This window comes from Antedon bifida, chromosome 6 (assembly GCF_963402885.1).
Source record: "Antedon bifida chromosome 6, ecAntBifi1.1, whole genome shotgun sequence".
Taxonomy (NCBI): Eukaryota; Metazoa; Echinodermata; class Crinoidea; order Comatulida; family Antedonidae; genus Antedon; species Antedon bifida.
In genome coordinates this window covers 8063653-8075917 of record NC_136231.1, presented here as the reverse complement: position 1 = coordinate 8075917, position 12265 = coordinate 8063653, and the positions used below count along the sequence as shown (strand labels likewise).

The 12265-nt window shown below is 33.2% G+C and overlaps 1 protein-coding gene across 1 annotated transcript; it reads left to right on the top strand.

The window, feature by feature from the left end:
- Positions 1–1798: 1798 nt before the first annotated feature.
- On the top strand, positions 1799–11446 carry LOC144845136 (protocadherin gamma-B1-like). The gene is made up of 13 exons (XM_078702292.1): positions 1799–1883; positions 2320–2388; positions 2988–3130; positions 3246–3311; positions 3561–3644; positions 3875–3979; positions 4536–4646; positions 5101–5302; positions 5552–5664; positions 6041–6265; positions 7977–8120; positions 8819–8965; positions 11249–11446. Exons 1-13 carry the CDS (start codon positions 1799–1801, stop codon positions 11444–11446), a joined length of 1692 nt encoding a protein of 563 aa, XP_078558418.1.
- Positions 11447–12265: the final 819 nt, after the last annotated feature.

The window sequence follows — 12265 nt, the reverse complement described above, 5'->3', positions numbered from 1 at the left end:
ATTTTTCATTTTATCAACCAAAACACTCGGCAACGTTTGTTTATACATACCAACTCAAGCGTAAAAACAGTAGTGACGTCAGGGTCTGACCTTTCAAAATGATACTCGATTGATAAAATGTGATACGGACAGCAATCAAATGCCTTGGTTACAGTATGTTTATTAGTAATACATACATATTAATTATTGAAACGCCGTGAACCGTTCTTAATGTGTTCCTACGTAGGCGTTTAGGATTTTTATAAAAAAGATTCATGTATTTTTAATTCTACTTTTGAACGATAATTTAATTATTTTAAAGCCTAATTGAAAAACAAATACGTGATATTGCAAAAAAAAAGATGTATACTAAGCACAATAAACAATTCCTAAAGATATAAGATAGTACAGGAAGACAGTAGTAAGGAAATGTCAAGAAACAAAATGTTATTATCAAGCTGGTGATCCTGCGCTTTATGACTATAATATTTAATCATTTTTCCTCTATATTTTGTCATTGGAAAAAGAAAAATTTTTTTTGTAAAAATTAAATAGACCTGCCGGTAAATGATACCATTATTAAATTAAGTAACTAACTATACATTTATTTGAATAGCCTACAATTAGGTTGTTTAGTGGCAGCCATGGCGCAGTCACTGCTGCACACTTATCATACTGTAGACACTGACCGGTAAATTACAAAGTACAAAGTTTCTAACCAAACCTAATGCAAATCACCAATGTCTCTTTACATAAGTGTCGTGTAAACACGCTATCTGATTAGCCTTACTTGTTTTATTCATAAATAATTATATGGGACTTTACAGTCTGTAGATTACACAGAGTAAATTACCAGGATAAAGACAACACCCGGAATTTATCGTGTTGGTAATACTGAAAAAATATACCACAGACTGCTACATTTGGTTTAGTAGGCCTAAATACTGATTACCGCCGTAAGTTTCATCCTGATATTCATTTTTGTTGTAGGCACCATTAATCACTAGGCTAGGATTTGAAAATACGTGAAAGCGATTATAGGCCTATTAGTCCATCATAATCATATACAGACCTACGCATTAATTTACAATAAATGAACACCACCTTCTATTTTAATGTTATAAGCCTAACATACATACTGTACTATAGTTTTCCTTTAAAGATGGCTGTCCTTTAAAAAAAACATGAAAAATGTCAGAATAGGCCATTTTGTAGTTTTCATATTCACTTCCGAATAAAAATAGGCTAATGATTAAATTTAACCAAAAACTCATTGTATGACGTGACCCGACTTGACTATGTTTGCTTTAAATTACAGTGTTTATGTAGGTAAATATTTTTTCGATCCGAATTTTGGGTCTACGTGACATTAAAATGGAATATTCAGCAAAAACAAAACAAAAATTATTTCTTCTTCTTCATATTTGGAGCCAACTTCATATGTGAAGACTCTGCTCCTCCAACTCTGTTTTGCTAGCTCTACTGTATTTGGTTGTGTATTATTATTCTATTTATAGTTATTCTTTTACAGAGAATTTCTATTTAGTTATTCTTTTCTATTTAGTTATTCTTTTACAGAGACAAACTGACTCCCTTATTTATTCATAATTATTATTATTATAATTATTATCATTATTATAATTTTTTTATCTCCTTTCACTCATTCTTTCTTTTTTTTTTTTTCTTTTGTTCAGGGGGAAATTCTTATAGGCCTATATTTAAGAAAGTGAAAAGGTTGGTTGGTTTTTCATTTATATTTGTATGTAATCGAATGCACCAGTTACTAATATATTAAAGCGTGCTGTTTTTCCTTTAGATAATGGGCCATGCTGTTGAGCTAAGCTTTATCATCTGGCTAGTGGTGTTTTCAGCAGTAGTATTCACAACGGTAGATGCACAAACAAGCAAGTTAACTCTTTATATTAATAATACATTTTAGCTATCGTTGTCATCGATAGCAAATATCTGTCATAGCAATGAATTCAATAATAAATGAAATATAAGTTAGGCCTACAACAACAGAACGAAAAAAATGTTTAGATTAATTTTCATGAATGTAAGTTTAATGTCGGTTGTTGATGAGTCAAAAATGGGTTTGCTGGTGACAACAGTTTTTATTGATGTTCTAACGAAAATTATTTTTATGGACAGGGTTTTTTCGCATTCAGGTTTGAATTACCATTCTTTTGTGACTAACCATTATGCCTTACATAAGTGCTTTAAGGTTCGTACTTGATGGTGGATTCAAACATCTATAAAGTGTACTAAAAATATCATCTAAAACACCACAATAACTATATTCTTTTTTAATCTTCGTGAATGGTTTTTATCTTAATTTAGCCTGTGGAGAAGAGACCGTTACTACGAACGGTTCATATTTCTGTTATCTGTTTGAGCAAAATGACATTGGTAAGTTCGCGTGTCTATTAAGGATGTATTAAATGAAGGAAAATGAAGATTTATTAGACAAGATGAAGTTACACTCTCTTCCCTGGTCTGACAGACCATGGGCTTCAGGTTGACTTTACTAATGATGTGATATGAATATGAATGAGCTAAGATTGACTTTTAGATTCAGTGAACGTGCACACGACGGTCACTTCCACATGGGTCGTAGTCGACTGTTACTATATGTGGTAGGCCTATATGTGAACATTACGTTGACGTGCCAGTGAACGTATTACATATTAAGGTAGCAGTCGACATAGTCGACGTGGGAATCTATAAGTCTCAAATAACTTATACACACGCAAATAAAGTGAACGGACGGGTGAATGCGTGGAACAGTGACATTACAATCCACTACTACCATGGCTAGATCGTGAAAGGAATGGTTAGATGGACTACTTTTAAATAAATAAGTTACGTTTGCAATTATGTTTATAAGAATTATACATAGGCCTAGCACTAAATTCTGATAATGTACATTCATGGCCGCTTGTACACAATGTATGAATAGAGATAACAGTAGAAAATGTTACATTTAATATGAGTTTGATTTGTTTTAGGTAAAGTAATCTTAGAGTTTGACGAAACATTAGGAAACATTTCCGGATTAAATAATGTTCCAGGCGATGCTGTTCATTCAACAGAATACATTGATCATGATGTAAACAAATTGATTGTTAAAAATATCATTGATATTGATCAGGTTTGTACTATTTAATGTAATCATAACGGTATTCTGTTTGACGCTAACATACTTTTATTATCCATGACTGTGATATATGATATTTAGCACAATATTCATGTTTCATTTTATACAGGGAGGAAAATTGTTTGGAATAAAAAAGCTGAATATGAGTGTGACTCTTGAATACGGTTATGTGGTGGTAAATACTTTTAATAGTTTTTAAAGTTTAATATGGCCTACTCTTATACTGTCTATTCTAGTCCGTTCGCGTAACAACTTCCTTCATCTTAGCGCCGCACAGCCGAACCAACATTCTGTTATGGTATTATCATGATATACATCAATATCCCCTCAATCAATTCTCCCCTCCCCATATTTTGCTTAGAAATATTGCTCTTATTGAAATATTGTACAGTATTATGATATAAATACCAGTTTTTTTTTGCAGAAGATTACATTCGAATTAGTTGATGAAAATGATAATGGACCAACATTCACTAGCGATTGGCCTAATACCGCTATTGTGTTTGAGGTAATGCAAGAATCGGTCGATAGGCCTAAATTGTCTCTTTATCATCGATGGATGGCATAATGTTGAATAAATTAATGAACAACGAACGAACAAACAAACAAACGAGAGGGCGATCTATCGAGCCAAAATAATTGTTAGATACGAATAACAAGTTTTGTATTTTTATTACAATAATATTTATTATTAAATCACAATCATGACTTCTGTAATCTAATTTTACTTTTTTTTAGTTTGCCCGAGAAGGAGAAGAATTGGATCTAAAGAATGCGAGTTTCGCTACAACTGACAAGGATAACTTAATTAATCAACAAGTAGTTTATGAAATTATTGAACCAGTAAGTTTAATTAAGATTTCATAATAATAACGATAAGATAATACTTATATATAATAATTATACGACGTATTGCCATGTGATAAATTAAGGTACATTAGGCTATGCTTATGATGTAAATGAGAAAAATACTGCTTAGGGCTACTGTATTGCGCATAATCATAGCATATGGGAGGAGGTACAATAGACACACTACAGCAATGCAGTACATGGTGATGATTAATAAATATTAGTAAAATGTATATACCATAAGTTATACTGTGAATTTGAATATGTCGAACAACAATGTAAAAAAAGGACAAAAGAACTTCAGAAATGATATACGATTGCAAAATTGACAGAAAATGTATTTTAAACATACATTTATTTAACAATAATCCAATTATTTAACCTCAAACATAATTAATTCTGAGAGGCCCGGTGTTCAGTGAAAATACAGTATGTTTGTTTTGCAAAATAAATGATGTAGGCCCGCTACTCCAATCAGATATGAGACATATATATCATTCATTATTATAAACAAGCTTTTAAATATGTTTTCTTACATTTTTTTTTGCAGAAAGATTCACCATTTATCATTCGTGGTAATAATTTAGATGTGATAATAGAGGTCAATTCTATAATTGATTTCGAAAAGTATCCAGAGTACAACCTAATTATTCAAGCTTCTGTGAGTGAGAATAATTTAAGATAAGCCTCATTTATATTCACACAGTAGTTTTTGCTACTTTGAATTCTACAATAGTAACCCATGGTATTTAAATAGCTGTTATATGCCTATATTAGAATAGGAACCTTTCAAATTGCGACTAGACTGTATAATGACAACCTGAATAATGGATTCGATGCATTCGTAGACTTTGGGATGTGCTGATTCCCCGACCAACCAATCACAATACATCAGGTCCTGTCACTCAAATCGAAATAAAATTAATTAATAATTCATTTTGATATTCTTCCATTCCAATACCTCAATTGTGTCTAGTTTACTTCAACGAACTAAGAGCATCTTGTGAACGGGATTTCCACCTTTGAGAAGGATAGTGAATAAATTCACTTGTGCTTATCCTTGGCAATTTGCCTAAAATGAGAATAAAACAAGAATGTTATTCTTTATACTTCAGGATGAATATAACGGTAAACCAAAAACAGGTGGAAATATGTCACTGGTAGTAACTGTAACCGATGAAGACGATTTGAATCCGGCATTCAGTACAGAAGATTACTACTTTACTGTTGCTGAAAATCAAACGAATTGGAACACCAACGAGATTTACGCATTTGATCAAGATCGTGGTATCAACGCTACAATTAGCTATTCTTTAAGTTAGTAGTTTTCCATTTAGTGTTTCATGCCTCCTAACTTTAATGTCATTGCTGAATTTAAAAAATTCCTCATTCCGTAACTTTGTGTACAGTAATTCCTGATTGGTCCTATTCCATAATTTGATTCCGTTGCATAATGAATGAATGCTGCAATAATTTCCATAGCGAACAATTAATGTTCATCTTTTAAACATCTTAAAACAAATTATCTTATTAAGCCTATTATACTTTTCTTAATAACTACTTTAGGAGATTCCATTACCAGTGAGTTCCAAATTAATTCTACGACTGGTGAGTTAAGCATGACTAGACCCATTGATAGGGAAGTTACAGGAGCTGACTTAGAACCTTTGGTTGTTCAGGTGATTAATCCTACTTTATAGTAGTTTCAAATGTCGATATATTACTGCTATTGTATTATCAGTACTCGACAATCAATAATAATTCAATCACAATGATTATCTATATCTGCGTATTCAAGCTCCATGTTACAACAATCTCATAATCGTACAATTCGCATGAATATGCATGGCCTACTAAACTGATCTATACGATCAGCATGATCTGCCAACCAAAACAACATAACAACGTTGCAGTGCCACCCGGAATATTATGAAAATTATTAAAATTATTATCATCAACAAAACATTATCATTCACTGTCGTTAAAACTAAATAATACAAATAAAATAGTAAATATTTATTTTATTTAAAAAAAAAAAGTATTTTATATTATCAGGCAACACAAGTGGATAACTACCAAAGGGTAGGTATTACAAGGATCCACGTGAACGTAACGGATATAAACGATAACTGTCCCACTATCCAGAACTCGTCCTTTACAGGTTACATCTACGAACTGTCTGACATGGATGACGCATTGTGTGCCGTAGACAATGCTTTGGTTGCCGTAGATGAAACTTTCAAAGGTGCTTTAGTAATCAAGGCAACTGATCCAGATGAGGTAAGTTACATACAATTATGCCCTATAATTTAATTATGGCCTATAAAATATATATCTTCAACATAACATTACAAAGCTATTGTGTATAGCTCAACATAATATTTAGCTAATTAAATCCATATAGATTTTTGTCTTACGTTAAATATATCAGGGCGTAGACTGGGAGAACATAGCATCTCTATTTTTCAAGATTGTTATTATTAGCAATTAATGCATTTGATTCGGTCCATGATGATGGTAATTCAACAGCAAACAAACAATAATGAATCAGTCAACTGAGCTAACCGGTCATCTTGTTTATTACTAGGTTCGTCACTCATGAATACATATTTATGACGTAACTATTAGAATGACGTAATATGAAGCGTTCATTTTATTCTACTTTGATTTGTTTTTCTATGATTTGAGGCTAATTTGTGCATTTCTATGTTTTTGAACTTTTGTTTTTGAACTTCTTTCAAGAAAATGCGTTAAACAGCTCAAATGTGTCAATGGACTGAACAGCTGACAAAACGTGCTTCATATTACGTAATTCATCGTTACGTCATAAATAATTATGCATATTCATGAACGTCATCTTTAGGCAACGAAGTTTGTATTAACCTTTTTATAAACAAGATGACCGGTTAGCTTATTCAACTGAGGGTCGTGTTAACAACATGAATGTCGTGGGTTTGAATCCCACGCTGGTCGGAATTAGTGAAATAGAGTTAAAGCTATGCGAGCTACTGTGTTTGGGGTTCACAGAATTGTACGTCCCCCCCCCCCCACCCCCTTTTCCACCACCACATCACGAGGCGGCAACATCAATGCGTATGATGTGGAAACGACCCCAAGGCTGTGGCAGGGCCTTAGTGCTGAGGCAGGGAGAGCACACCATAACATCTTTTTTTTTCTGTAGCCTACGCCACCTCTTTCTATCTCGTGAATGTTATGTTTAGCGCCTTCAATTTTTAGGAAGCGCGTTATAAAGAACGAATTAATAAAGAATATTAAAGATGTTTGCGCCACGTATTCGATCTTGAAAATGTTATGTTCAGCGCCCTTAATTTTAAGATTATGAACAAATGTAGAACATTTTGTAAAGATGCCGATGTGTATACTAATTTCGAAGTTAGGCTAATCCGCCACTGGGTTTATTAAGTAAGCACCTAAACTTTTAAGTAACGTCCGGATAGTTGAAATTTTAACATACCATATTTATCGTAATATTAGTAGTTATAATTTTTTGTTTTGTGTGTGGCTCACGTTGTTTGTATTTATAATTTTGTTATGTTGAATTACCGTCATGCGCCGCGTGAATGTCATGCATTGTATGTCTCGCTGGCTCGCCAAAGTGCGAGACTTTCGTTTCATATATTTCAAAGTATAAGTGCAATTTCCGGGGACCTAGCAGCTCTATTTTTCAATAGTACTATTACTACTACTTGGTAGACAAAAACAAGTTATCTATGTCGTTGTTTGAAGTATTCGGGTTTGACCATCAATTTGTAGACCTACAGAACACGAACAACTTTTTATCCATTATATAAATTATGTATATAATATATACAAGTTTATTTTAACATTGTACTGTAGGTCTACAGGTCATAATTCACAGTTTTAGGTAGCCAAATAAAATTATCGTCGGGGGATTATTCATTAGAATAGTATGATGATGCATATTAAATTTGAATAACAATATAATGATATGACCGGCATTTTCCTACAGGAATTCAACGGAACCTTTACGACTGATAGCGAAGAATTTGAGTTGGATTCTTTAAGCGCAGACTCATTTAGAATACGAGTGAAGGATGGTGAACACCTGAATTGCTCATTGTATTTAAACTGTCAAAAAGTGTTTGAAATCAATGTAAGACTGTACTTACCTTATTTTTAATTCATCATCGTTAAAATATAATGAAAAAAATAAGATAAAATGTCGATAAAGAGATGAAAAGGAAACACATAAAAACTCGAAATGAGCTTGATGTGAGAGTGATAATGAAACGCACATCAAGATTAGTTAAAACAATGTACTGTACATAAAAGACAATTTGGTACTTATTGATATCCGAAAGTTTAAGGAGTTTAAATTTGTGAGAGTTCGTCCTTGAATCATCAATAGACTTCACTTCGTCATCTTCCCTATTAAAAGTAAACAATCATTTTCAGACATGCATGTTTGTTTTATTAAGAAAGATCATACAAATTAGGGATCTTGCAATCTCTTAACCTCCGCATCTCTGCACATGTTAGAGTACAGAATGTAATCTTTCAGGACGAACTTGTTTATGTTATTAATATAATATAATAACTTATTTGGAAGCTACGTTTTTTAAACAGTGGCATACTTCTTGAATGAAGGTGCGTCCAGAGTAAGTAAAATAAAAGTTAGAGAAAAAAGATGATTTAACAATAGGCCTATTTACAGTACAATGAAACTTAAACTATATTATGTACAAGATATAAAAAATAACATTAACAAATGTAATACAGGATTTAAAAAGCAAAGAACTAATCGTTTTCATTGTTGATTTCCCAATAATCGTATATTTTTTATGCGTGTAGATTACTTTGACAGATGATAATAATTGCAAGACAGACACAAGTGTTTCGATTCATCTTGTTGAAGTCAACAACCATAATCCAGTATTCGAAGATACCTACAATATAAATGTAACAGAAGATATGGAGACGGCATCTGATGTTATAAAGGTATAGTAGACATACTCGTAATTGTCTGTAGAATAATGGTCATCTTCCGTTTCGTGACCAAGTTTGAATGCCGTTTACCGCTATTCGTTTTGTTTTTACTTCGTTAAAACGTACATGTTGTGACCTTATCAAGGGTTAATAATCTTCATCGACCTTGTTGCTATCCAAGCCTATTTTACACTAGAAAACATTAGTTTGCAAACTACCAGTTTAGCAAAAAACGTTTTCCAAAGCTTGCTTGTGTGTCTACAAGCTACACAACTGCAGAAAGTCTTTGAGTGCTTTGCAATAAATGGTCATTCAGATAGACATCTATATATAGATTATGGTTAATTCTGACACGAGCACAATGGAAAAACTTCGGGACAAATCTCCGCATTGGATACCTACCTTATCTGTCTCAGATGTACCGCGAAACGTAGATTTGATAACATTAGTTTCCACTATTAAGATATTGTTCCATATTTCTATCTTAGGAAGATATTATAAAGAGTTTTATAGCAAAATTTCTAATTTCATCGGTAGATTTTTAACTCTACGCGCGGTAGAAGTAATTTCCGGGTTCACGGTAAGGTGTGTCAATCACTTTGGAACTTCCTGCATGGTTGGTTTCAACTAAGTTGGTCGTTGGTGGCGACAGCTATTTTAGTTTTTTATTTATTTTCGGACCGCGCGTTTGAAGGTACGTAGTACATTAATAAAGGTCAAATTAAATATATTCATAAAACATAGGAGTATATTGTGGGGAATAAGGGCGCTACTGCAGTTTCGCACCACACTGTTATATCTTCGATTTCTCACCCAAACTTTCCTTTTTCACACTCACAACATAATATTATGTAACATGTTTATACGATTCGACCACTTACGAAGTAATTTTTTTTTAATAACAATACTTTTCAAAACATTTTAAACGATACTGAACTCGCTGTCAACACACTGCAAAAATGTTCGCCATCTTATATTTATCACTTAACTGCCAGAATGTATGCTTCATTTTCCCCAAAATATGTAGAAACTATAGAGGGCAGTGTTATAAAATCCGATTACACATATATAATAATAGGCCTATTTAGTTTTGAAAGGCAAGAAATGTTTTCGGCTGTCGAAATAGAGGTTAAATTAATATTTCATTATTCAAATAATATTTAAATATGGTTTATGATTTTAAAAAAACTGAATTGTTTTTTAAAAAATAAAATATTATATGTATGGACTCATATCGTCGCCGTTTTGATATGTACAGCTGGTTCTTTATAAAAACCACACTCTGCAGTTTAAAAATAAAAACAGAAAATAAAACATACATTGATTTCTGGCAATTTTCTGATTCTAAAATGGCCACAGTTCGATCGAAGTATTCGAGGAAAAGGAGCTGTTTTGAAAGGCATTTTTTATTGTGATAAAGGTAATATAACGGTGGCTAAATCATGGGAACATGTTACATAATGGCAAAATTGTATGATGTGGGTGTGAGAAAAAAAATTAGGTGAGAAATCGAAGATATAACAGTGTGGTGCGAAACTGCAGTAGCGCCGGGAAGGCGTATATACAATTACATCGAGAGAACTGATGATAAGAGCTTTTGTTTGAAATTGAATGAAACCCCGATAGCCCAATTGTTGAGTAAGTTGCCAGGACTTTATGTATAGGCCCTACTGTCTGTATCCCGTTTAGGACCCTGGGATACTTCTGCCCATGTTTGCAAGCCGTCTAAAAAGTCTTCCTTCTTAGGCCAAAACGGCTCACTGTGTCGCGGAATAATGTATTAATTATACCAATTAGGATGGTATTTATTTGAATAAACGCCCGGAACACCTCCCCAATAAAACATCAATTAAAATAATTATCGCCGACCAACTTACCCCCCCCCCCCCCCACCACCCCTACCATCTATTAAACGCCCATCCACATTTATACACACAATATTGTATTATATTTATAACACAATTATACTATATATACTAGGTTAGTGAGTAGGTTTAGTTTTACGAATGTCAAACATTTCAATAATGGTAACCGACCGAAAACGGCCAGGCCAGAATGTCCTTCTAAATCCTTTTTACCCGAGTCGTTATCATTCCGAGAACCATCGTCTACACTTTTTCTTCGCTCGTCCCCTCTAGTAATAACAATTTAGTGTAGGCAAACCAGTGGCAAACGTTTGGTAAAGTTTTATAGTGCACTGTAGAAAAAGACCTTTACTTACTTTAAAAGTGAATAGATAGAAGAAAAAAAATCATCTCGTATGCCTAAATATAATATTCTATTTTTACTAACTAGATAATTGCAACAGACAATGACTCCGGCATAGATGGGGATATAGAATACAGCATTGTATCTGAGTTTGTGAACCTATTTACTGTTAATACCACAACTGGAGTGATTCAACTTTCAGGTGAATTAGATGCAGAGGAGAGAACAGAGTACCGCTTGGTAGTTCAAGCATGCGACAAATCCAAGATGTTTCAAAGGTGGTAACATGTTTATGACAGTGTTTATGATTGCATAAGATTGCAAAAAACATAATTATAGTTTTAGTTTTTAAAAATGCTCTGAATAACCTCTTATTGTCACTATTTTGGATTGCCACAATTCGATACTTGTAAAGAGGAATGGAAAAATAACGTTCGTGCTTTGTTACCTGTACAATGAATATTGCTATTTACTATAACTTTAAAATTGTATTCTGACTCAGTTTCATATTATCGTAATTAATCTACGCAATATTTTTCAATAAAACAGAAAGAAAAAGAGAAAAATAGATTTTGCCCATCAAGCTATCAAGTATAATCTTTATTCGTTCCCACAGGGATAAAATTACATTGCTCGTCTTAAAATACATCATAATTACAATATTTATAACAAGACGAAACAATACCAATTTTAAAAACTCACGACAAGAACATATTATTCCATGGTGCTCATCTGGATGAATTCCGTTGATGTCTCCTGATACCTGTGGGTAGAAAGGAGAAAAGATATCGGTTTGTGCCAGGAGCCGCGGATCGCAATTTTCCAATGCGAGCACTCCTGAGACTGCCTAAATTGGAATTCAAAGGATGACTTTCATCCCTCAACACAATCCCAAAAAGCCTGTCGAGGTTCTCGCAATAAACTGAATCCACCGACTACTGACACAAACCAGACATCCTCTCAACCCTACTTACCACCACACGATCAATTCTACCCTTATCTCCATCTGTAGCATTTCCACCCCACCATGCAATACAATATTTCCAAACCCCAACAATAATAGACTGATAGAATGTAATCAAAATATTATTATTTACACTGAAC